Source organism: Littorina saxatilis, linkage group LG15 (genome assembly GCF_037325665.1).
Source record: "Littorina saxatilis isolate snail1 linkage group LG15, US_GU_Lsax_2.0, whole genome shotgun sequence".
In the NCBI taxonomy this organism is placed as follows: Eukaryota; Metazoa; Mollusca; class Gastropoda; order Littorinimorpha; family Littorinidae; genus Littorina; species Littorina saxatilis.
The window spans coordinates 11,515,787-11,542,930 of record NC_090259.1 but is presented as its reverse complement, the minus strand read 5'-3'; the positions used below and the strand labels follow the sequence as shown (position 1 = coordinate 11,542,930).

At 45.2% G+C, this 27,144-nt stretch overlaps 1 protein-coding gene and 2 long non-coding RNA genes across 6 annotated transcripts in view; 2 read left to right on the top strand and 1 right to left on the bottom strand.

Annotated features, from left to right (window-relative positions):
- The window catches only part of LOC138948539 (F-box/LRR-repeat protein 6-like), a 107,035-nt gene extending 92,177 nt beyond the window's left edge, over positions 1–14,858 (top strand). For 2 of the 4 annotated variants that reach the window (XM_070320095.1, XM_070320093.1), the window contains exons 8-12: positions 5,686–5,850; positions 8,265–8,368; positions 9,454–9,619; positions 12,407–12,558; positions 13,861–14,858. In XM_070320095.1, the coding sequence (XP_070176196.1) occupies positions 5,686–5,850; positions 8,265–8,368; positions 9,454–9,619; positions 12,407–12,558; positions 13,861–14,032 (759 nt within the window). In that variant the 3' untranslated portion in view covers positions 14,033–14,858. Of the gene's footprint in view, positions 1–5,685; positions 5,851–8,264; positions 8,369–9,453; positions 9,620–11,138; positions 11,249–11,875; positions 11,945–12,406; positions 12,559–13,860 lie in introns of those variants that run through there. The other 2 variants (XM_070320096.1, XM_070320097.1) reach the window with 2 other exon arrangements.
- The window catches only part of LOC138948550 (uncharacterized), a 338,312-nt gene that overhangs the window by 115,122 nt on the left and 196,046 nt on the right, over positions 1–27,144 (bottom strand). The window lies entirely within an intron of this gene.
- Positions 16,006–22,822, top strand: LOC138948522 (uncharacterized). The gene is made up of 2 exons (XR_011450003.1): positions 16,006–21,428; positions 21,495–22,822. It is a non-coding gene; the product is annotated as an uncharacterized lncRNA (long non-coding RNA).

The following is a 27,144-nucleotide window of genomic DNA, read 5'->3' as shown; positions in this document are numbered from 1 at the left end:
GAAATTCGGACGCTCGTTCGTACAGAAATGTCGCGGACGGACCCTGTTTCCAGCTCTGCCTCCCTCCCGGGGGTGTGCGACCCTCGGTCGTTGGCTTCCTTTGTTCCTGATCACCTGTCCAGCCTGCTGGCTTCTGTGATGGCTCTGGAGTCCGTGCACAGGGAGGCGTTTCTCTTCTCGGCCGGCGCTCGGTGGCTTCCGCTTGCGGGAGTGCACCTGAGCAGGTCCCTTTGGGGGATACGGTCGACACAAGGTATGTGCTCGCAGCAGCCGTCCGCGGCAGCTGCACTTCCGGTTCCCGGAAGTAGTGGTTCACTGGTTGCGGACAGACCATGGTCCCCTCCGGTTCGAGCTGCGCTTTACGTAAGCAGTCGTTCGCGGCAGCTTCCTTCCGGCTCCGGCCGGAAGTGGTGGTTCACTGGTTGCGGACAGACCATGGTCCCCTCCGGTTCGAGCTGCTCTTTACGTAAGCAGTCGTTCGCGGCAGCTTCCTTCCGGCTCCGGCCGGAAGTGGTGGTTCACTGGTTGCGGACAGACCATGGTCCCATCCGGTTCGAGCTGCGCTTTACGTAAGCAGCCGTTCGCGGCAGCTTCGCTTCCGGCTCCGGCCGGAAGTGTTGGTTCACTGGTTTGCGGACAGCCCATGGTCCCTTCCGGTTCGAGCCTTGCCCTGCTACAGCAGCCGTTTCCGGCAGCTGCTCTTCCTGCCTGGGCAGGAAATGTAGGTCAAACGGGTCGTGCACAGTCATCTGTCACTTCCGGTTCCGGCCTAGGGCTTCCGGGTTGTGGCTTGCAGACTCCTCAGCACCAGCTATGCATAGTTCTGCTGTTGCGTCTGCACTCCCTGCTCCTCCCGGCTTTTCCGGTTCGGTTCCCGCTGCTTCCGTTGTGTCGCCGGTGAATTTCGAATACGGTGGTTCTCCTGGGCATACAGGCTTTTTGCCTCTGTTGGGACAGCAGCAGCCACCCACTTCGGTGGTGGCCGCTAGCTCCTCTCTTCAGCTGCCTTCGGTTGTTGGTGACTCTCATCTTCCTCTTAGTCAGGGGTGCGAGTTTCATCGATGGCCAACAGGATGGGCGTTCGGCTTACGGCCTTCCCTCGCAGCGTCATTTGTCGGGTTCTTTTGGCTATGAGCCGTCCCCTTCAGGTGGCGTTTCGGACTTCGGGTCCGTGTGCGAGGAGCAGCTGCCTTCGGCGGCTCTGGCCAGCTTCCGAATTTACGTCAGCAGTCGTTCGCGGCAGCCGCTTCCAGCTCCGGCCGGAAGTAGAGGTTCACTTGCTAGTGCACAGACTACTGTCACGTCTGGTTCGAGCCTTGTCCTATGACAGCGGTCGCCCGCGACAGCTGTTCTTCCGGTTCCGACCGGAAGTGTAGGTTCACTGGTTAGTGCACAGGCTACTGTCACGTCCGGTTCGAGCCTTGCCTTACGTCGGCAGTCGTACGCGACAGCGGCACTTCCGGTTCACGGAAGTAGTGCCTCGTTGGAAGGTGGACAAATAATGATCCCATCCTGCTTGAGCTGCGCTATACGTAAGCAGTCGTTCGCGACAGCTTCTCTTCCGGCTCCGGCTGGAAATGTTAGTTCATCGGTGTGTGGGCAGCCCATGGCCCTTTCCGGTTTGAGCTTTGCCCTTTGCACGGCAGCCATTTCCGGCAGCTTCGCTTCCGGCCTTGGCAGGAGGGTAGGTCAAGCGGGTAGTGCACAGGTTACTGTCACTTCCGGTTCTGGCCTACGGCCTACCTTTGGGTTCCGAGCTTCAGCTCGTAGGTGGCTCAGCACCAGCTTTGGCATAGCGCTGCTGTTGCTGCCGCACTTCCGGCTCCTTCCGGATTTTCCGGTTCAGTTCCCGCTGCTTCCGTTTGGTCGCCGGTGAATTTCGAACAAGGCTTGCCCTATGGGCATACAGGCTTCTTGCCTCTGTTGGGACAGCAGCATCCACACACTCCGGTGGTGGCCGCTAGCTCCTCTCTCCCACTTTCCTTGGTTTTTGATTCCTCTCATCCTCCCCTCAGTTAGGGAATGAGCACAATCGATTGCCAACAGGAAGGACTTCGGTTGGCAAAGAGGAAGCAGCTACTTCTGGTTTGAAGAATCGCCCTTTGTAGCTTTTCGCCTTTTTGCCTTTTCGCCGAGCCCCCCTCTTCGACAGGGGGTGGCCTCCGGCGTCGGTTTCGTTGCTGGTTCCTCAGGGTTCAGCTTCGGAGCCGGCATCGGAATGCCTTGCCGCTCCTGCGCAGGCTTCCTCCTTCGTGCCCTTAACGGACCAGAGGAAGTTGCCTTGGCCAGGGTCGTCTCGTAGCCGCCTGTTGGCCTTTCCCCGTCCGCGTGCACCGTTTCCGGTCACGCCGGATCTTCTTTCGCTTCTTACGAAGCCGTTGAGGAAGGATTCGGTTCTGCCGCTCTATGGGCAGAATCTCCTATTCTCTGAGGAAGGGGGCTGACAACTTTTGGAACTCAGTTCCATTTCCGAGACTCTCCTGCGGGCGCTTTCTCGCGCTCTGACAGATTCCTCGGCGCCCTTTCCCCTTAGTAAAGGGCAGGACGCGGAGGAAGTGTCTCACTCCTCTCCACACTTACAAGGGTGAACGAGGCACAGATGAGGCTGTCCTCTCTGCACTATTTCCATGCGGTCTCGTGCGGAAGGGACTTGTTTCTTGCCCACTCCCGGTTTTCTGAGGAGTCGACAAGGAACATTCTCAGTTCGTCATCCTTGGTGGACGGTCTCTCTCCGGCAGCCTGGCCTCTCATGCCAGAAGCAGGGGATTGAGACCAACAGAGAACAGCGGTTCCCTTCTTTTGAGCTTCAATTTGAAAGCAGCAAAAGCAGGCCGCTCCTAAGCAGGCTATACCTAAGCGGACTCAGCCTAAGCGGCCTACGTCCTCAGCTCAGGTGAGATTGTTTCTTTCACAGCCGTCATAGGTACGCTGGGTTTATGAAACAACAGCCGGCCTTAGGGCTTCGGGGTTTTAGCCTCGGCGGGAGCAACAGCCATTTCATCCGTTGGAGGTGGTGGTTGTTGCTTTCCTTGTGCTTGTGGCTTCGGGCTTCGACATTCTTTCTCTTTCCCAGCGTATGGGTGCTGAGAGGTCGATTTCCGTTTAAAAGGGGGTTTCTGCCTTTGGGCTTCCCCGTTTTCTCTTGCCACGAGCTTCTGGACTCGGTCCAGGTTTGTCTTTCGCCGAGTCGGACTTTGTCTTTCTCTAGCGATCAGACGCGTTCTGGTGTTTCGTCCAAACTTAAGGTTCACTTGAGTTGGCCTCGGAGGTAACATTCAGATTTTCCTGAGGGTGCATTGTCTGGGCATTGCATATTTGAGAAGTCATTCTTGGCTTGTCACTTTTTCTCAGGTTTTTTGGCTACTCCTCCCCTTTTTGGGCAGAGGTCTAGCTAATGTTCCAGTTTTCTCGGTGCTGGCCTCTAGGCCAGCATCTTTTTCGGCGGCCGAAACTTTTGGTTTCTTACTGTGCCTGTGTACTTTGAGTACTTTGGTGCAATGGCCGGCCTACGGGCAGCAAGGCTCTCGGCCTTAGCCTGTGTTATAGTCTCCTGCCTGTCGTGTTGCGACTTTGGCAATTGGTTCTTGTGACTGCGGATTTCGTCTCTTCCTCTTCTCCATCATGCTTGCATGTGTGAGTTGGGACGATTTCTGCTGGGTTGGGCTTCCGGCCTGGTCACCCCCTTTTCACTTGCAACTATGACTATTACTGAGAACTCTGGTCTCGGGAGGCTGACGGCTGGTTCGCTTCACGATCACGCTGGCTTTTGTCATTTTGTTTCCGGTCTCCGGTCACATTAGGATTTGGCCACTGCGGGTCCGCATTTGCGGTGCTTATGCACTACCTTAGGTCGCTTCGTCCCCTTTTTTACCCCTCTCTCTGCTTTCGCAGGGATGGGCAGGGGACGACCGGTGACCGTCTCCCTTGAGTTTTGCTCATTGAGTTGGACCCTGGTACTTGATACTCAGGCGTCTCTCTCTTTCCGGTTTGGAGTTTGGTCACTCTTCCGGAGCTGACTGTTCTCTCAACGGCCTTTTGGGCCTCACTCCATCCCAAAGTTTTCTTACTCTGGCATGGTTGCCTTATGGTCTCCGTGAGGGTCGGTCCTTTTCAGGGCTTAGCCGGCAACCTTACGCACGGATCTTTTCCAGGCCATTAGCATTTCCTTCCATTTAAGGGGGGGGGGGGGGCAGCTTGTCCTTCCCTCTACTTGGTCGGGTTTATCCAAGACTGGGGTCCTTTTCCGGACTGTTTTACGGTTCAGAAGATTGGAAGAAGTGCTGGGCACAGCTTACTGGCTCTCTGAGGTCGTCTTTCGCATTTCTCGCCTGAGAGACATCTCGGCTGTCAATCAGGGTGGTTCTCGGTCCGTTTCTGTCCTTTGGCAGTGGGCCAGTTCCTGGCAAGGGTTTAGAGTGAGTCAGTGGTTGCTTTCTCACGGGATCCTTTCCTGACTTTTGGCAGTGGGCCAGTTTCTTGGCAAGGGATTTTCTTGCCCTCCGCCTTGTCATAGCTTATGCTATCTTTCCCTCGGCTCGGCCCGGGCTCATTTCCAGGGCCTTGGCCTCGTCCTTGGCCTTTTTGGCCTATGGGGTTTGGATGATGTCCTGCGCACAGCTTCTGGCGCTAGGATTTTGTCTTATCAGGTTCTGCAGACATTGCTGCCCTCTGTCAGGATGGGTCTCGGCCTATTCCTTCCTTGGCGGCAGCTGGCTTTTGTCTCTCCAGAACTTTAGAGTGAGTTTGAACTTTTTGATCTTACCCACCACCTTGTTGGAGTTATCTGCTAATATGTGACTCGGAGTAAGAATATGTAATTTAATCGAAAATTTTTAATTAAATTTTCATTTGATTAATATACTTACCCGAGTCACATAGGTAATTCCCTCCCACCTTCCCCGCTTTTAGTTTCTTTGTATTCTAGAAGTCGAATGAGGGTGTCTCGTACCGGGTACGAGATCTGTAGCGTGATGCACGCTACGGGAGGCAACCCAGGGTAGCAAGCTTGCTACTTTTTTGCTTGGGTTGCTTCCCTTATACTATAGACGGGATAGCGTTTTTCAGTCTACCTAGCATCTCGACTGCGTCAATGCTAATATGTGACTCGGGTAAGTATATTAATCAAATGAAAATTTAATTAAAAATTTTCGATTATATATGTCTTGTATACTTGCCATTTACATATTTAATATACATGTTGAAGGATGAATGATGATACATTGTAGACGGATGCATGTTATTGATTAAAGGCCCCACAATGATGTGCTTGGCAAATACAAAAAAAAGAAAAGAAAAAAAAAGAACAATACAAATCCTGGAGGAACACGTTAACACCTGATGCATGCGCACACATACATGGTGGTAGCAAATGCAATGGCTTCATTGCAAAACTCGTATCATTTCTTTGTAAGAGTCTGAAACAGTATCTATTTTTCTCAGTCTTCTGGTTGGTACCAGTCATTGCCATTGGTATGTCCAATCGATGAACAGCACCTAAAATAAACAAGAAAGATCAGTTAATAGAACGTTTAAATATTGACAAAAAAACCACCCAATGTTCACAGCAGAGTATATCCCACTGAAATGTAATTTGTTTATTCTGATAAAAAAACAACTTTGAAAACAAAGAAGTAATTGCTATTCCTCTCTATCCCTAACTTGACTTTTTTCTTGCATGTCTTTCAGGACAACTGCCCCAACCTGGAGACGCTGGATCTGTGCAACTGCCGCTTTTCTACCGACTTTCTCATCCTCAATGTGGAAAGGCTGCAGGCCAGCTGTCCGTCCCTGCGCATCCTACGATTGGCCAACTGCAAGGTTCGACCCAATCAGGTGTCGCAAAATGTACAGGTATGGTGTTTTACAGTGATGTGTTTAATTGGTCTGACTTGACGATGGGCCTGGATAATTATTCATTAACTGTGGTTTTCATGGGTATGATATGATTCTATAGCATCAAGATTGGATAACAATTGCCTCCTCCTCCCCCTACTTGTCTACACAAGCGCATCCCGAAGCTGATCCGGTATTTTGACACATGATTACAGTTTCTGTCAGTAAACATTGAAAGAAGCATGTGTTTGAAATGCATTGGTAAACTTAATTAACGGTGTGACGGATGCGTGTGAAGCATGTTCGAAGCAAATGCTGTGTGGAGTATGCTCATTTTTCTGAAATTACACCAAGTTTGTTTGAGAATACTCCAAGTGCAAAACAAGGGTTCCCAGGTCTGCAGTAACAAAATTAGCAACAAAGGGAATTGAATGCAAATGGCAACAAACTGATGTGCCAGGGACGGGCACGGTGGCGTGGTGGTAAGACGTCGGCCTCCTAATAGGGAGGTCATGAGTTCGAATGGTGGGTTCTTCTTCTTCTGCGTTCGTGGGCTGAAACTCCCACGTACACTCGTGTTTTTTGCACGAGTGGAAATTTACGTGTATGACCGTTTTTTACCCCGCCATTTAGGCAGCCATACGTCGTTTTCGGAGGAAGCATGCTGGGTATTTTCGTGTTTCTATAACCCACCGAACTCTGACATGGATTACAGGATCTTTTTCGTGCGCACTTGGTCTTGTGCTTGCGTGTACACACGGGGGTGTTCGGACACCGAGGAGAGTCTGCACACAAAGTTGACTCTGAGAAATAAATCTCTCGCCGAACGTGGGGACGAACTCACGCTGACAGCGGCCAACTGGATACAAATCCAGCGCGCTACCGACTGAGCTACATCCCCGCCCGAATGGTGGGTTAAGAGTGGAGATTTTTCCGATCTCCCAGGTCATCTTATGTGCAGACCTGCTAGTGACTTAATCCCCTTCGTGTGTACACGCAAGCACAAGACCAAGTGCGCACGGAAACGATCCTGTAATCCATGTCAGAGTTCGGTGGGTTATGGAAACACGAAAATACCCAGCATGCCTACTCAACAAAAGCGGAGTGAAGCTGACTATGCTCTCAGAGAATAGTGTGGGGAACCCAAATGGGCAAACGAGCTCACACGTAACCAGACAATTCTGGAACGCTGAAGAAGGAAGATGTGCCAGGAAACAACCAGGGGAAGATGAATTCATTTTGGAAAGAGGGATAAGACATGCATGCAAGTCTGGTAATGTCATGACCTGAATGAAATACTGCTGATGTGTTCAGGTATCGGTTAGTTGATTTACCTGTTGTGTAACTGATAAGCATATTGATTGATCAATTTAAGAGACATCGGAAATAACTCTGTGGTGTCGTGAAAGAGTGAATACTCTGGCTTTAGTGAGGCAAACTTTCCCACGTGGCATTATTGGTCAGTCACTAGCAAGGCGAGTGTCAGAAGCACGAGGCATTATTGGTCAGTCACTAGCAAGGCGAGTGTCAGAAGCACGAGGCATTATTGGTCAGTCACTAGCAAGGCGAGTGTCAGAAGCACGAGGCATTATTGGTCAGTCACTAGCAAGGCGAGTGTCAGAAGCACGAGGCATTACTGGTCAGTCAGTAGCAAGGAGAGTGTCAGAAGCACGACGCATTATTGGTCAGTCAGTAGCAAGGAGAGTGTCAGAAACACGAGGCATTATTGGTCAGTCAGTAGCAAGGAGAGTGTCAGAAACACGAGGCATTATTGGTCAGTCAGTAGCAAGGAGAGTGTCAGAAACACGAGGCATTATTGGTCAGTCACTAGCAAGGAGAGTGTCAGAAGCACGAGGCATTATTGGTCAGTCAGTAGCAAGGAGAGTGTCAGAAACACGAGGCATTATTGGTCAGTCAGTAGCAAGGAGAGTGTCAGAAACACGAGGCATTATTGGTCAGTCAGTAGCAAGGAGAGTGTCAGAAGCACGTGGAATTATTGGTCAGTCAATAGCAAGAAGAGTGTCAGAAGCACGAGGCATTATTGGTCAGTCAGTAGCAAGGAGAGTGTCAGAAGCATGTGGACAAGGAGCACGTGTGGAAAGTTTGCCTCAATAAAAACAGGAGTATTCACTCCTTCACAACCCGTACAAATCCGACAGAGTTATTTCCGAACATTGCCTATTAAATTGATCAATCAATATGCTTTTGATCAATATGCTTATCAGTAACACAACAGGGAAATCAACAAACAGATACCGGAACACGTGCCGTTACCACTCTTTCAACAATGAAATTCGTATTCCCCTGACTATTTCTTGGCACATCATTTTGTTGCCATTTGCATTGAATTCCCTTTCTTACTAATTTTTTAACTGTAATTTTTCAAGTTTGTTTATTATCGGTTTATTTGTTGACTTCTTTTTAACCTCCAGGCCCAAGCTACAGGCTTTGTCAACCTGCATCAGCTGAGTTGTGCCATGCCGGTCAGTGACTCCCCCACTATTGGGAACGGCGTACCTGACAACTTGTTGGCCAGGTGAGTCACGGGGCTTGGTAAATGAAGGGTTGCAGTGTACAAGTGTGAGCGGGATGTAAAGTAGTCCGCTACAGTGGAACCCTCCTTTTAAAACATACACTTGAAAATACTTAAGATATGCTCGTTTGGAAACTAAAGTTACGTATGATGACCCTTGCTAACAAAACTAACGTCAAAACTTGATGTTGAGTTCATTATTAGAACCTATATATAGGGGGGGGGTCTTAAAAGTGGAGGTCATTTACAACGGTTAGGCCAAAAACAAAATAGTCTGTTTACGGTAACCCGACCGACCCTATTTTTTTCGCGCGACCCTAGACTTTTTTTTGGCATTTCGGGAAAAAAAAAAAAAACTTAAAGATATGTTTTTTTGGGGGGGGAAAAAAATCCCGACCTACCGACCCTATTTTTTTGGCCTATGTTACCGTAAACAGACCTTTTTTTTTTTGGCCTTATAAACACAACAGAAATGTGAAAAACCAAGGTGTTACAAAGGGGAATTTTAGAATTGTCAAATTGGAGGGTCTTGTAGGAGGGTTGCCCTGTAGCAGTTCACATTTAATTTCAAACATAAAATCGACCTTTTCTATGACGACCACCCATCACTCAAGGGACCGACCTAAAGTGGTCGTTACAGACAGATGAATCCTAATGCTGGAAATGTGAATTACATAGAAGAAAACGAACCTTTGGGGTTGTCGTAACGTGCAGGTGGTCGTTACCAAGAGACGGTCGCCAGGGCAGGTTCGATTGTACGGTGGTACCTGTGATGCGTTGCCCCTCCAATTTGAGGATGCTTCCTTTAAAAGGACACCTTCTGGCACCCCTTTGTCTATTTTCTCTACCAAAATGTACCTGTCATGACAGGCCACCTCCAGTGAAGGGACACGTTTGACTGGGCCCATGGGTGTCCTTTCATCGCAGGTACCACTGTAGAAAAAAACACTTGTCAGGGTGCTTGTAAAAGGCAGGTGGTCGTTATCAAGATATGCATCACCAGCACAGGTTAGACTGTAGTTCTAAAATCTTCAATTCTGTGACATCTAAGTTTAGCTTTTGGCCTTGTTTGATGTCTTGTCTCTCAGGCTTCTGCACAAGGCGGAGAGAATCCAGCTGCTAGACTTGAGGGGCTGCACCAACTTCAACCCTGACACCCTTCTGGCCGCACCCGCACTCAACGTGGAACAGTTGTACCTGTCACAGAGCAGCGTCTCGCGTTACAGCGCCACGCTCAGGCCTCTGCTCATGATGGTATGCTTTTTACATTTAGTCAAGTTTTGACTAAATGAGGGGGAATCGAGACGTGGGTCGTGGTGTATGTGTGTGTGTGTGTCTGTGTGTGTGTGTAGAGCGATTCAGACTAAACTACTGGACCGATCTTTGTGAAAATTGACATGAGAGTTCCTGGGAATGGTATCCCCGTACGTTTCTTTTTTATTTTTTCGATAAATACCTTTGATGACGTCATATCCGGCTTTTTGTAAAAGTTGAGGCGGCACTGTCACACCCTCATTTTTCAATCAAATTGATTGAAAATTTGGCAAAGCAATCTTCGACAAAGGCCGGACTTTGGTATTGCATTTCAGCTTGGTGGCTTAAAAAATGATTAATGAATTTGGTCATTAAAAATCGGAAACTTGTCATTAAAATTATTTTTCTTTTAAACGATCCAAAAACAATTTCATCTTATTCTTCGTCATTTTCTGATTCCAAAAACATATACATTTGTTATATTTGGATTACAAACAAGCTCTAAAAATTAAAAATATGAAAATTATGATTAAAATTAATTGTCCCAAACCGATTTACAAACAATTTTATCTTATTCCTTGTCGGTCCCTGTTTCCAAAAACATATACAGTAGTCCCTTCCATTTCCGGCCCTTTCGTGGGCGTGAACCTGCCCGGAGCGGCCAGCTTTCCCATGACTAATGAGTTTTCCTTCTATAATTGACTCTTAATGGCCGTTAACCTGTCTGACGCGGTCAACGGTCACTGATTTTTGCCCTAAGGTGCCCCTCATACTCGACAGGAGCGGCCACTTACGCATGCGCAAACTGTAAATACAGACATGCGCATACATGTACATTTACGGCAGTCACTTCCGGATCGATCACAGCTGATGTGAGTTTGAAACACTTGTTTATCTGACACTCAAATACATATATAATAATCCAAACAACACACATAGAAACATACGAAACAATAGCTTAGCCAGGACGATCGAGTTAAACACGCAAATAATTAAGATGTATAAACGAAAGCAAAACTAACAGAGACAATGAATCGGCGGCTCGTGGATGATCGCTTTCTTTTCTTCATGAAAACTTGATCGTGTTTTGGGGGTTTTTTTGGAGGAGGAGGGGGCCTGTAATGAACGGCCACCTGATATTTGCGGTCACATTTGCAATGACTAATGGGTGACCGGATATGGCAGGTACTACTGTAGATATAATATGTTTGGATTAAAACCAAACTCAGTACGCTAAAAAGAATAGAGATACAGAAAGGCGTGTTATCCTGCTCAGTGCGACCATTATCGCACTATTCTGGCTTGTCGATTTCACTGCCTTTGCCACGAGTGGTGGACAGACGAAACTACGAGTATGCGGTCTTGGTGAAAAAATGCAGTGCGTTCAGTTTCATTCTGTGAGTTCGACAGCTTGACGAAATGTTGTTATTTCGCCTTACGCGACTTGTTCTTGTTGTGGTTGTTGTTGCTGTCACTGATGTTGTTATTGTTGTTGTTGTTGTTCTTCTTCTGTTTTCAGGGGATGTTACAAATTTGAAAACCCTTTCCACTGTACCTTAAATTAAAGTGGCGATTAGTCAAAGCAGACTCGTTAATATGTGATTTGAATGAGTACTTCTTGATAAATATGATTTAATCACTGTGTTGTAGACTGGGTTTAAATGGTGTGTGTTTCTGTGTGTGCATTTTTCTGTGTGTGCTGTGCTGGCATGTGTATGCGCTCCTAGATCCTGTGTGTGTGGGCTTGTGTCCGCTTGTGTGCATGTAGGTGTGTTGGTGCGTGCGCGCAAACCGGCACGGTTGGCCTAGTGGTAAGGCGTCCGCCCTGTGATCGGGAGGTCGTGGGTTCGAACCCCGGCCGGGTCATACCTAAGCCTTTAAAATTGGCAATCTAGTGGCTGCTCCGCCTGGCGTCTGGCATTATGGGGTTAGTGCTAGGACTGGTTGGTCCGTTGTCAGAATAATGTGACTGGGTGAGACATGAAGCCTGTGCTGCGACTTCTGTCTTGTGTGTGGCGCACGTTATGTCAAAGCAGCACCGCCCTGATATGGCCCTTCGTGGTCGGCTGGGCGTTAAGCAAACAAACAAAAAGCGTGCGCGCATGTACATCTGTCTGGTTTTTTCCTCGAACATGCATACCCACACACAGCCTCCACATTGTTGACTTTCTCCCCCAGTGGCGACACAGCCTCCACATTGTTGACTTTCTCCCCCAGTGGCGACACAGCCTCCACATTGTTGACTTTCTCCCCCAGTGGCGACACAGCCTGAAAGTGCTGGACATGCATACCCACACACAGCCTCCACATTGTTGACTTTCTCCCCCAGTGGCGACACAGCCTCCACATTGTTGACTTTCTCCCCCAGTGGCGACACAGCCTCCACATTGTTGACTTTCTCCCCCAGTGGCGACACAGCCTCCACATTGTTGACTTTCTCCCCCAGTGGCGACACAGCCTGAAAGTGCTGGACATGCATACCCACACACAGCCTCCACATTGTTGACTTTCTCCCCCAGTGGCGACACATCCTCCACATTGTTGACTTTCTCTCCCAGTGGCGACACATCCTCCACATTGTTGACTTTCTCCCCCAGTGGCGACACATCCTCCACATTGTTGACTTTCTCCCCCAGTGGCGACACAGCCTCCACATTGTTGACTTTCTCCCCCAGTGGCGACACAGCCTCCACATTGTTGACTTTCTCCCCCAGTGGCGACACAGCCTGAAAGTGCTGGACATGCATACCCACACACAGCCTCCACATTGTTGACTTTCTCCCCCAGTGGCGACACAGCCTGAAAGTGCTGGACCTGGCGTGGACCAGCCCTGCGGAGGACCACATGTACGCCGCCATCAAAACGCTGACAGACCTGCCCCCCTGTCCCGTGACTCAGCTCAACCTGGCCGGCACCACCGTCACCCTCCCCGCCGTCAGGTAACTTACGTCTACCTGTCTACATTGTCAAAATATCAAGGTCTTGAAAAGGAGGCAGTCTTAAAATGGGGGTAAATTTGCAGATGCTATGAACAGGAAATCTGAAAAATCAAAGTGTTTAAAAGGCGAAAGTTTTAACCCCTTCACTGCCCACCCCGTATGTAATACGTGGTCATTTTCGGTTTGTCATACGCCCATAACCGTATCTCATACGTGGGATTTGTGTCAACAACATTTCAGGACATTTCTGAAAACTAAATGGGAGGTAACCACTGTCCAAGTACTTGTAGGGGTTCTAAACACAGTTCTTTCCCATAGACCGTTCGGATAAGTTACTACCACGTGTTGAAAACTGTGTTATAACTGTAGAACCGACTATAGCATTCAGCCGCCATTCACAATGGCGCCCGAAAGTCGGACCTCAACTCGTAGACCTGTTTTCAAGCGATACAGTGTTCTGGAAGCTCTACAATAAGTGATTTATGGATTACCACACAGAAGAATATTTTTATGGGCTGTAATGTGAGTACCTGATGTTTGACACCAGTTTTAGCAGTGTTTTGTGTGGTTTTACGAAATTGAAGACGCTTGTTTTGGAACCTCGATCTTTTCTAAAGCCTCGTGCAATCTATTACGCCAAAGTAAAGAAACGTCACTGAAAGTGTGGCGTGACCTGTTTGTTCTAAAAATTCATCGAGGGCAATTAACGAGCGCAATTTTTTTTCTGTAATGACGTTTGTCTTGGTGACTTTGGCATCATAAGCAGTGCAAAAACTGGTCCCTGCCAGACTTGCTTGACATGACCTCATTTACATGATATACACACATGTGATTTGAACGATTATTATCTCACGAGTGTCTCTCTCAAGTATGTAGGATAAATATTCGTTTCACACAGATAGTGGTCCAAGGTACAAAACTTGTGTTTGCTTGGAACATACAGATATTAAGAGTTTCCTCCCATGCTTAGTACTTCAGTTTGCCAAAGTCTGATTAGAATTCAAAGTGGTTTTAAGCAATTTTCTACGAAATGTCCCTATCGAAAGCAACTTTGGAAGAAGTTTGATGGTGGCAGACTCAGGCTGGCAGAAAGATAAGGGAGGGGCAGAGCCAGTCACAATAGTGGTGAAAGGGATGTTCCACTGTATAACTGCTGTGCAATCTAACCTTTACCCGTGTTTGTGTCCCCAGGCGGGAGTCCCTTGACTTGACGTCATGTCGCTCTCTGCCGCGTGGCATCAAGTTTCTTGACACTGTATAACTGCTGTGCAATCTGACCCTTACCTGTGTTTGTGTCCCCAGGCTGGCCCTGGACGGTCTGAAACACCTGGAGTCCCTTGACTTGACGTCGTGCCGCTCTCTGCCGCGTGGCATCAAGTGTCTTCACACCGGTGTGCCTGCCCTCAGGAAACTCAACACCAGTCTACCCAAACTTGAAGGCAGCGGTGAAAGCTCTGATACTGATTCCTACTGAAGTCTCGGGAATTTTTACTTTGCCTGTGTGGTAGGGAGGAGGGAGGGAGTGTGTGTGTGTGTGTGTGTGTTTGTGTGTGTGTGTGTGTGTGTGTGTGTGTGTGTGTGTGTGTGTGTGTGTGTGAGTGTGAGAGAGAGAGAGAGAGACAGAGAGACGGGGGTCAGTATCTGTGTGTGAGAGAGAGTGTGTATGTGTGTGAGACCATAGGCCAATTATCCTGGACCGCCAACTAGCTCTCTCTCCGCTCTTTCTCTCTATTACGAGGTAGCGGCCTCTCGCATTTAGGAACCTACGCTTACATGGCCTTTCAGAAATCAGGGGGATGTCATATCCGGTGTCGATTGTAAACATGGACGAAGTTGCCGAGGTAAGTTCTGAAAATGCTAAAATAAACTCAGCTAAAGTGCATATGGAACATGTTTTTCGATGAGTTTTGTTAAGTTTAGTTTGGAGTTTTGGAAAATCCAGTTCATTGTCACCTCCCATTGTCACAAATAACTGGAGCGTGCTTTCTTTTCACTGTCTTCGAATCGCTGGCCTTTCAAACCGGACGCTAAGCGCCCCTGAAAGTCGAGCGTCGTAACCTCGAAGGGTCACGTGACGAGTTGGCGGTCCGGCCAGGCTATTTGGTCTAGGGTGTGAGACAGAGAGAGGTATGAGAGGGAGAGAGAGTGGGTGGGGGGAGTATCTGTGTGAGAGAGAGGGAGAGAGAATGTGCGTGCGTGCATGCACAAAAACACTCCATGTGTACAGGTTTATGAGTAGTGTGTTTATGATTTTGTCTTTGTGGAGCTGACCGTAATAAAATTGTAGTTCTGACACCGAATCAACTAAGTTTTGATCGCTCGTGTCTTAAAAACTGTTCCATTTTGATGGGCTAAAATAAGCGAGTAGAAGCTTTAGTGATCTCCTTTTCTCTTTCTTCACCTCTTTACGTCTAATGTTTGAATCACTTAAAACTGATAACATGTAGGATTTTGCTGAAATGAGGAAGAACTAAGAAATAGAAGGAGAAAAAATCCGTCAGAGAAAAATCCGTCGTAATATTGAGGGACCGGTAATAGAGAGGGACCGGTAATAGAGAGGGGTGGCAGTGGGAGGTACCACTGTACTACTACCAGTTCTGTCCTTGACCTGAAGCACACCTTGTGAATTTGCATAACTCCAGCATAAATCTTAATAAACACCCACCTGGTTTTCTGCTATTGTACAGACATGTAGCTAACTCCATTTACATGGGTGCAACTCTGGCGGCTACACGCCGGCAGCCGGTTTTTGGTTTCATCGGCTGCCGATGTTTTTGTTCCAGGAGAGTTTTTTTTTGGCATTTTAAATACTAAAAAAGCTGGACCCCAACTTTTGCCGGTTTTTGGAATTTTCCAGGTTGCACCCATGCATTTATGCAGCAACTAATTTTGTAAGTGGGTTTTGGTTTTTTTCCAGTCGACAAATTGTAATTGCTAGGATATTGTGAAAGAAGGGGAAACAAGGTATTTACTGTGTAACACACTGGAAGAAAATAGGGGTTGAGGGGGGGGGGGGGGGTGGGGGTGGTTAGGAGGGAGGGGGGGGGGGGGTTGATAACAGCTCCAGAGTCATAAGAGCTATGTCAGGCAATGTCTTCAACTTCATTCCCTTGTTTGTCAGACTGAAGGCAGATGCTGAAGTACACTTGAAATGGATGTCTCGATTGGGGCCCGGTAGCTCAGGTGGTAGAGCACTGGACTTGTGATCGAAAGGTCGCAGGTTCGAATTCGGGCCGGGACGGACACGGGTCAACTTTATGTGCAGACCCAGAGACGGAAGCCATGTCCCACCCCCGTGTCATCACAATGGCTTGTACAGACCTGTTTACCCTTACGATTTTGGCGTAATTTATTACGATTTTCTGCAAAAAATACGCCATTCCGCTATCCGTGTCAAGACTACGATTTTCATAAATAAAAAAAAAAGTTTTAATTTTTAATTTTTTAAATTTTTTATTAATTCACATGTTTGGCATTGTTTTTTTCAATGGCAAAATGGGGTGAAAAAGCACAGGACTGACCAGAGATCATGTCTGTCTGATGAGACGCTGGAGAGCCTTCTAGTGGTGAAGTCTCGCCCTCACTCATTCGGCAAGCGCAAGTACAGTAGAGTAGCGCTTGACACACTGAAAAAGGCCTACTACGAGCAAAAGAAAAAGAATCAGTGATGCTGCTTTTGATGTGATCTTCTTTGAAACTATGATGACTACAAAAACTGACTGATGTGGGGTTTTTGTGAATGATGGATATATGTGCATGATTGCGTTTCGCAGACACAGTTGTCATGTGCGTTGTAATTGGCGACGAATGCTGGATGATTACTATTTTTGTGCCAGGATTACTATTTTTGGGGCTGAGCATTACTCCAAAACACTTATGGGGGTAAACAGGTCTGCACGTAAAAGACCTTGGTCATTCTGCCATAAGTGCAGGTGGCTGAATACACCTAAACACGCAGACACTTGGGTAGCGCGACTCCGTTGCTGCTAGCTTTCCACTGGGAGGAAGCGACCCGAATTTCCCAGCGATGGGACAATAAAGTAATGAAAATGAAAATGAAAAAAAAAAAAAATGAAGTACAGTGGAACCCTCCTTTTAAGACCCCCCAAAATCTAAGGAAACGGGTCTTAAATTAGGGCAGGGGGGTCTAAAATGGGGGTTTCCACTTTACATTGATAAGAGAACATATTGCGCTTTTTTCAGATTTTCTTTTAAAATCAATATTCCGGAAATCAAGTTTGTATGTGAGGTGTATTGTTTTGTTATATTAAGTCTTATATCGCGCGCGTATCTCCAGACTCGGACTCAAGGCGCAGGGATTTATTTATGCCGTGTGAGATGGAATTTTTTACACAATACATCACGCATTCACATCGACCAGCAGATCGCAGCCATTTCGGCGCATATCCTACTTTTCACGGCCTATTATTCCTAGTCACACGGGTATTTTGGTGGACATTTTTTATCTATGCCTATACAATTTTGCCAGGAAAGACCCTTTTGTCAATCGTGGGATCTTTAACGTGCACACCCCAATGTAGTGTACACGAAGGGACCTCGGTTTTTCGTCTCATCCGAAAGACTAGCACTTGAACCCACCACCTAGGTTAGGAAAGGGGGGAGAAAATTGCTAACTCCCTGACCCAGGGTCGAACTCGCAACCTCTCGCTTCCGAGCGCAAGTGCGTTACCACTCGGCCACCCATGTTACCATACCCCACCTTCATTCTCCCCTCCCCACAATATGTGTGAACCTGGCAGCCATTAAACATCTTGGTCCTTTTTCGCTCTTGACTGGCAGTTTGTGCAACTTTGGCAGCAGTCTCAGTGATCACATTTACCATTGATCAGCACAGGATTTGTTAACAAAGGTGAAAATCTTGGCAGCTAACTTAAATGCTGAATTAATTACTGTACTTCATTTGCTCAATTTAAAATATAATCTACTGGATTTTTAGGAGTTACTGAAGTTGTAAATTGTTTAAATATGTGCACACATTTTTTTACACTCTCACAAATCACTCACGTTGGTCGTCTCGCTGCTGATATGAATCCTAATTTCTCAGGTCAGATATTTGTACAGAATAGAATAGTGTCTGTTCATGTGCGTGTTCATGTGTGTTATTTTTGTCGTCGTCATTGTAATAAACTTTGATCTGTCAATGTGACTGCGAGGAAGTATGTGCAATATAAGACATTTGTTTTCTTTTTAATTAAAATGCGATGCTTGTTGTTTGTGTGTGTGTTTAGAACAGTTACTCATCACTTATTGTAATTGCCCTATGCTTGCAAACCCAACATTGTTTTTTGTCATGCGTTTACAATGTGAATGTGCATGTGAACTTGTCCAGTGTTTCTTGCAGATGATGTTGAATAATTACGTGAATCAAAAACCAAGATAGGTATGTTATTGGAACGTTTAATTACGACAATACAAAATGTTATGGTTTTTAATAATTACTTGGTTTTTGTCCCTGGTGTTTGACTGGTTTGTTCTTTATGCTGGAGATAGGAGCTTGTCTCACCACATGGGCACAAAAAATTCCAGCATACAAACGTCTAGCCCAAGATACCCGCAAGCAAACGGGTTGGCCGAGAGAAGTGTTGAGACAATGAAGGACATGCTCAAGAAAGCGCAGGCCAGTGGACAAGACCCCTACATAGCACTGCTTCAGTGCAGAAACACGCCATTTCCAGACAGGTTTTCACCGGCACAGCTCCTGATGAACCGCAGACTGAGAACAACACTTCCAGTAACTGACACTCACCTCACTCCCTGCGTACCAGATCAGACTGTTGTTCAGCGTGCCAAAGCCAAAACACGTGAACGACAAGTAAGTGATTACAACAAGTCAGCGAGACCTCAGCCACGCCCAACCTTGCACCCCGGGGACAACGTCCGTATGCAGACCAGCCCTGACAGCACGTGGAGACCAGCCACCGTTGTAGCAGCAGCGCCAACACCACGTTCCTATGTGGTTCGCACTCCAGAGGGTGCCACATTTCGCAGAAACAGTGTCATGCTGAAGCGCGCCCCTGAGACACCTGTGCAACCTGATACCGAGCACGGGCGCTGTGGCGTGGTGGTAAGACGTCGGCCTCCTAATCGGAAGGTCGAGGGTTCGAATCCCGGCCGCGGCCGCCTGGTGGGTTAAGTGTGGAGATTTTTCCGATCTCCCAGGTCAACTTATGTGCAGACCTGCTAGTGGCTTATCCCCCTTCGTGTGTACACGCAAGCACAAGACCAAGTGCGCACGTAAAAGATCCTGTAATCCATGTCAGAGTTCGGTGGGTTATAGAAACACGAAAATACCCAGCATGCTTCCTCCGAAAGCGGCGTATGGCTGCCTAAATGGCGGGGTAAAAACGGTCATACACGTAAAAATTCCACTCGTGCAAAAACACGAGTGTACGTGGGAGTTTCAGCCCACGAACGAAGAAGAAGAAGAAGAAGATACCGAGCATTCCCAGCATGAAAGTGTCAAAAATACTGACCAAGTTCCTATCCAAGAAGACCAGTCAAATCAGCCTGTCAAATCTCAAGAACAATCTGTGACAGTCACTCGTTCAGGTCGTGAAGTCAAGCTACCAGCACGGTATAAAGAGGATTAATTGGCATGAAGAAACAACAACGTGAACGAAAAACGCTCGCGTTTAAAACAATTTTGAAGGAAATAGGACTTTTCTTCCTTGCACAAACAAAACATTGTATTTTCAAGTATTGACATTACTTACACATACAGACATACAAACGTTTTCATTCACACCAAACTGCAAACAATTTCAGGAAGTGAAAATTGAACTGGATGAATGAAACTTTGTTTTTCGTTAACTTTATTTTGATTTTAGTATTACAAGCTAAAGAAAAGTGTTTACTTATGTTTAACTTGAAAGAATTTTTTTTCTTGTTTTAATGAAGGAAAGCAGTGGGTTAACATTTTAATTTGAAATTGTTAAGTGCAGGTTCTAGCAAGTATCATGTTACATTTTTATTATTCTTTATTTGTTTAACTGTTTCAATTCCATCATGAAAAGAGAGATGTGGCAGTTGTAGATTAGGTCCCTTTGATCGTTATCGGTAAATGGCCTATCCTTGATTGGTATGAAAGGAGAGGAGAACTTTAGCTGAATAAAAGATGGAAGCAGACCACATGCTGGCGTCTGAGTGAAGTCTGTCTTTAACAATACGATTTCGCCGTATTTTGTACACAAAGTTGCCAAGGATACGACCAATACGTTTGGAGAGAAAAAAATCCGACGATCGTACAAAAAATCAAGTTTGATCGTGATCACTAAATGTAAGAAGAAGAAGAAGAAATCGAAAGTAGGTTGCCAAACCTGTTTTTGCGATAGCCCAGTGGATAAAATCCAGCTTTGACGATTGGTCAATGTAATCACGTGAGACGTGATATGACAGGATTTTATCTGCCGCCATTGTTGTCGTCGAGTCCAGCACATTGACGAAAATGTCGAAGTGAAAAGCAGTAACGCCTAAAAGTTCCACTTTTGAAAACGGACAATGTTATTGCTGCCCTTGAAGCAATAGCTCATTAACGTTTCTTGTGAGTTGCAAAATACTCTCAATATTTTGAAAATACGCTGAATCTCGGTGAAAAGTACACCAAAGTCAAAGTGTGGGTAAACAGGTCTGAAGGAGCTTCAAATCAGTGTTGCAATTTTAAATGAAGAAATAAGAAAATGCATCGAGTCCTGTCAAACTGCATTTTGGATGTCACAAGGGAAGATGAATCACGCACTTGGTGCGAGATTGAGCAGTGTCGTAGTTTCCTACATTAAATGCAACCGGGTGGATTCCCTGCATACAGAAAAAACGCCCACAGGAAATGCGCCTTTAGGGAATGCACCCAATTTTGGTCGACTAAGAAGTTAGACCCCTTCTGCGTAACTATAGTCACATTTGCTTTTCTTCTGTCATGAAGCATTTTGCTTTTCATCTCACATGCTGTATGATCATGATTGTTTTCTGTATATATGCGTCCGTCAGTCTGTCGGTCAGTTGTTGATATCACATGGGTCAAGACTGTTTAGTTTATGATTCAGTTTTGATTTGTGTCTATGTGTTGTGGATATGACTTGGGCTAGGGCATTGTTTCCTGTCAGTCTCACACATTATTTATTTTTGGTTTATTTGTGTGTGTGTGAAGGGGGGGGGGGATTATTTTTAGTTTTTTTACTGTTTGTGTAGGTTTATCATCTATATATATATATATATATATATATATATATATACGACTAGTGTCTGTCTGTCTGTCTGTCTGTCTGTCTGTCTGTCTGTCTGTTCGCGATGCACGGCCAAAGTTCTCGGTGGATCTTTTTCAAATTTGGACACCGTATTCAGCTACACCCCGGACACAACCTTATCGATGAGATATTTCTACATGTGCTCTCAGCGCACAGCGCTGTGCGCGCTGAACCGATTTTGTTTTTTTTGGTCTGGATCCACTACCAGTAACTCTTCCTTATCTTCTCCAGTGTTTTCAGCCGCGATTATCTCCCTTCCTCCGTGTGGCGTCAATCCATATTCCCGTTACTACATTACTATTTTTAGAAGGTCACTGCACATTACTATTTTTAGAAGGTCTCCAGTGTTTTGCGCATTTATCTCCTTTCCTTCCTGCGCCGGCAAAGCCGGCGTAAAGCCGGGTCCCAGGCACAGCCTGGTATTTGGCTCTACTTCTTCCCGGCGAAGCGGGTAATCATGTAGTCTCTCATGTTTGTGTAGGTTTGTCATCTCTCATGTTTGTGTAGGTTTGTCATCTCATGTTTGTGTAGGTTTGTCATCTCATGTTTGTGTAGGTTTGTCATACTCTCATGTTTGTGTAGGTTTGTCATCGTCTCATGTTTGTGTAGGTTTGTCATCATGTTTGTGTAGGTTTGTCATCATGTTTGTGTAGGTTTGTCATCATGTTTGTGTAGGTTTGTCATCTCATGTTTGTGTAGGTTTGTCATCCTCTCATGTTCAGGGTTAGAACTTGTGAGAAAGCAACATGGGACTGTTCTTTTAAGTCAATGTCCATATGGGTTCTTAGTTTACAAGACTTTTCAAAAGTGAAAACTTTGATTTTGAAATCTACATTCTCCGGGTGTTCCTAATGGATATGAAAAATGTACACATTAAATTGGTTTCAAACCCCCCGCGGGTTAGGGGGAAGAATGTACCCATTGCTCCCCAGCATGTCGTAAGAGGCGACTAACGGATTCCTTTTACCCGGCTTGTTAAGTGTTTCTTATATAGAATATAGTCAATTTTTGTAAAGATTTTAGTCAAGCAGTATGTAAGAAATGGTAAGTCCTTTGTACTGGAAACTTGTATTCTCCCAGTAAGATCATATATTGTACTACGTTGCAAGCCCCTGGAACAAATTTTTGATTAGTGCTTTTGTGAACAAGAAACAATTGACAAGTGGCTCTATCCCATCTCTCCCCTTTCCCCGTCGCGATATAACCTTCGTGGTTGAAAACGACGTTAAACACCAAATAAAGAAAGAAAGAATTGGTTTCAAACTGGAAGCAACACTCCTCATGTGTAAATCAATTTCCCTTCTTTTCTTACATCAGGGTTAAGAAAAAGTGTTAGAATCTTCTAAATGTTGTCTTATTTTGGATTTGGCAAACCGTATTTCCTAGTTTTTGACCATTTTCTATTTACATATATATATGATTTATTGTTTTGCATGAGATGAAATCTGTAGCAAAACACCTTTTTTGTTTCCTTTTTGTCATTTCCTCAATGTCCTGGATAATACTTTGTTCTTTTTATGAAAGAAAACCTCCCTGAAAACCCTTGCAGGGGTTGGTTATAGTGTGTTTATGTTTATAGTTTGTTGTGTGTGTTTGGTAAGATGAGTGTGTTTATGTTTATAGTTTGGTGTGTGTGTGTTTGGTAAGATGAGTGTGTTTATGTTTATTGTTTGTTTTGTGTGTGTGTGTGTTTGGTAAGATGAGTGTGTTTATGGGAGAGGGGGTTACAATCTCCATGTGTTTAACTTTGATTGTACAAACTACAATTGTTAAGAATACTAGAAAGCTTAAAATAAAGAATCAATAAAATAAAATTGTAGAAAGAATGCTGGAATAATGAATGCAATGTTTTCAATAAAGAAATGTTTAAGAACACAAACTAGAAATGTTTCAGAATGAATGCTGGACTGCATGTTTCGAATGGTTAAGAATGCAGACTAGAATGTTTACGAATGCTATACTAATGAATGCAATGTTTACAATAAAGAATGATTAAGAATGCAGACCAGAATTGTTTCATGTTGAGAATGTTAAGAATGCAGACTGAAAAAATGGAGTGATACAGAACGAATGCTGGACTACATGTTTTGAATGTTTACGAATGCAGACTACACTACTCGTCATAAAAAACTATACAGATGCGTTTGAGGGCAGATCTTTCTGATGAGGTCGTTTATCGTAAAACCAATTATATGACTGGAAAGGCCGTTTATGCCCCTAACTTATTCAAAAAACAGATCGAGTTTACATGAGGTAGTGTCGATACAGTGGTACCTACAACACAAACGCCCCCAAAATCACATTCGCAAAATCAAGGTTCCCGCGTTAAAATTGACCAAAAATCAGAACTGCTAAAACGAACCATGTTTAGCATGCCCTTAGACAGAACAATCAAATCTGCATCCAAATCAGTCAGTGTTGTTCACATATCTTGTCTAACATTGACGCTATGGCATGCAGCATGCCATAGCGTGCCATGCTGAGCGGTGTTGGTGTCAATCCTCTCAGCAGGCATAAAAGGCAGTTTTTGAAGCCGTTTTTGCAAAATGAGACTCAAAAAATGGTACATTTGAGTAATTCGCGAACGCATTGCCTTCAAACTTTCGGAGATTTGTGCTAACACATGTTGTAAAGTACATACGGAATTTCAAGTCATTTGAGACATTAGGTCTGCTGTTATTTGTCATTTTAGTCAAGCAGTATGTAAGAAATGTTAAGTCCTTTGTACTGGAAACTTGCATTCTCCCAGTAAGGTCATAAATTGTACTACGTTGCAAGCCCCTGGAGCAATTTTTTGATTAGTGCTTTTGTGAACAAGAAACACTTAACAAGTGGCTCTATCCCATCTCCCCCCTTTCTCCTATCCCATCTCCCATCTTTCCCTCGTCGCGATATAACCTTCGTGGTTGAAAACGACGTTAAACACCAAATAAAGAAAGAAAGAAATGTTATTTGTCATGTCAGAAAAAGTTCTTAAATTGACGGTAGGTTTTTGCTGACTTATTGAAAATTTTTTAATTTGTTGAAATCTTCAAGAACAATGACAGATGCGCCACATACTCAAATGTCATTTACATATTTTATAAGACATGGGTGGAATGAGGATTTCAACGCGAAAGTAGTTTTTAGAAGTTGACTCATTCAGAGCGCTGAGCACAAATGTCGGCTAGATAGCAAAGCTCACTGCCGACACGCCGTAACTGATCAATGGCTCTTGAAAAAGCATTTTCCAAAAATGTGTGTGTGCGTTTAAACAAGTGCGCTGTGAACAGCCATTGTTGAAACTGTATTAAATTTAAGGGTAAATTGAAGTTTTCATTTTTGTAAATGCATGCTAATTTTAATTTTTGTCTGCTCAATCCCATCGGACAGGGTATTTAAAAAAAACTCTTTCTGGTATGTCGCATAACAGCAGAACTAAAATCTCACATGACTTGAGATTTCGTGTGTAGTTTACGACATGTATTAGCACAAATCTCCGAAAGTTTGAAGGCAATGCGTTTGCGAGTTACTCAAATGTACCATTTGTTGTCTCATTACCCGCGCTAAAGAGTTCTTCCGGAAAACGCATTTGTATGATTGTGCGAAAATGACTGTACTTGACAAATGTAGTTATTGTATCGTTGTGCTGATGGTGAGGGCCCCAAATGGGGGGGGGGGGGGGGGGGGGGGGGTATCATCACGATCACGGGAAGGGAAATTTTAGCTTTCACGATCACAGTTACCTTGATTTTTGTTTTCACGATCACAAACACCTTGACGAATAGAGGATCATAGAGTGATACAGCTGTGAAAAATGTACGTTGAAAAGAAAATGCTTTGCAATAATGCCCATCACGATCACGAAAACAAATCACGATCACTAGACTTGATTTTTTTGTCATCACGGATCATGGGCAAAGTCCCATCACGATCACAGAAATGGAAATTTCGGCAATCACGGTCACAGAAAGGTCAAAAAACGCCAATCACGATCACGATTTTAAACCCTTTGGGGCCCTCGCCTTTAAAAAGCAACACGTACTCCTTCTCGTGGAAACAGGGTTTTTTTTTCTTTTTTTCTTTTTCTTTTTTTCTTTTTCTTTTTTTCTTCTTTTTTTTGCCAAGCACATCATTGTGGGGCTTTTAATCAATAACATGCATCCGTCTACAATGTATCATCATTCATCCATCAACATTTTAGATTTATAATAAATATGTAAAACAGTTGGGCGCAACATCTCAGATCAGGCCAGGCTTGTGTGTTATATGGGATAAAAGTTAACCATCCCTTCACTTGGTCACATCCAACAATTCAACTCCCTGACTGACTGCCTGCTGTGTTGAGTTGAATTTTGTGAATGAATTTTTTTTTAAGTCACATATGTAATATTAAATCACAAAATATGATAATTATAATAATATTAAAAATTCTTCTTCTTCTTCTTCTTCTTCTTCTTCTTCTTCTTCTTCTTCTTCGTTCATGGGATGAAACTCCCATGTTCCCTCATGTTTTTGTACGAGTGGGTTTTAGATCTGGAAGTCTGTTGTTGCGATATTTCAAAATGGGGATGGAAGTAAAGATTTTGTTGGGGTTGCTGCCAAACTATATTTCGCGTACACTATGGCAACAACCCCAACAAAATCTTTACTTCCATCCCCATTTTGAAATATCGCAACAACAGACTTCCAGATCTATAACACGATCATATGTGTTCTCTGTTTGCAGGTCTGTCCAGTGTCCTGTCCCCCCATAAAGCATATCAACTCTACCTGTCCCAAGATAGACCAATTGGTTCTAAGAGGACGTTAAAACTAATTATCATCTCTCTCTCTCTCTCTCTCTCTCTCTCTCTCTCTCTCTGTCTGTCTCTCTCTCTCTCTCTCTCTCTCTCTCTCTCGCTCGCTCTCTCTCTCGCTCGCTCTGTCTCTGTCTCTCTCTTGCTCGCTCTCTCTCTCTCTCTCTCTCTCTCTCTCTTTGTCCCCTCGCTCTCTCTCTCTCTATCTCTCTCTCTCTTTGTCCCCCCCTCTCTCTCTCTGTCACTCTCTCTCTCTCTCTCTCTCTCTCTCTCTCTCTCTCTCTCTCTCTCTCTCTCTCTCTCTCTCTCTCTCTCTAAGAAAGGCGGAGGGAGTGGGGGGCGTGAGAGAGAGGGTGTAGTGATCGAGCTCTTCAGTCGACTTTTCGCATCATTTTCACCTTTTCAGAGCCGAACGCATGCGTCAACGCACGTTGGGCGACCATTACGCAATTATCACTCCATTTCTGTATGCTCTGCACAAAGTGCCAACCAAAATGTGCAAATCGACTGTCAAAGCAGAGGTACAGATAACTGTACCAGTGAACTGGGGGAAGGTCAGGCGGAAGCGGCGATGGAAAGGTAGTATATTTTAAGGTCGGAAACAACTATCACAAACATGTGGACGTCAGCAACATTAGCGCACAACGGCGAAATAAAGAAGTCCCCCCCCCCCCTCCCCCTAAAAAAAAATTTAAATGAAAATTAAAAGACATGTTACTATAACTGTTATGAATCGTTTCTAACTAACTGTACACGTAATATCAACATCCTTCTTCTGCGTTCGTGGGCTGAAACTCCCACGTATACTCGTGTTTTTTGCACGAGTGGAATTTTACGCGTATGACCGTTTTTTTACCCCGCCATTTAGGCAGCCATACGCCGTTTTCGGATGAAGCATGCTGGGTATTTTTGTGTTTCTATAACCCACCGAACTCTGACATGGATTACAGGATCTTTTTCGTGCGCACTTGGTCTTGTGCTTGCGTGTACACACGGGGAGGTTCGAACACCGAGGAGAGTCTGCACACAAAGTTGACTCTGAGAAATAAATCTCACCGAACGTGGGGACGAACTCACGCTGACAGCGGCCAACTGGATACAAATCCAGCGCGCTACCGACTGAGCTACATCCCCGCCCATCAACATCCGAAAGGGGGAAATTGAACAAAAACTTCCAAACATTAAGTTCTAATGAACATTAAAGCCCTTGTTTCTAAAGGCACAGTCATAAACTCTTAAATTTTAAAAACAATCGTCTTCAAGAACCCAATCGTTGTGGTCAGTCACTCTGTGACTTTTACTTTTGGGTTTCGATCCTTTAAAGGCTTAACATTAAATAAAAAATCAGATCTATAAAACTGTCACTAAACCCACACGTTAAACACCCGCATTTACAATCTCTGAGCAGTTAACATTAAAACTGAGTACACGACCGAAATAGTTTTGCTTTTATTGTGGTTTTGGTGCAAAAAAAATGCATTATTCTCCTTGACGAGAGCTCTCCTGTTTTGACAGAAGTTTCCGGAACTTGCTGTTTGGGTAAGCCA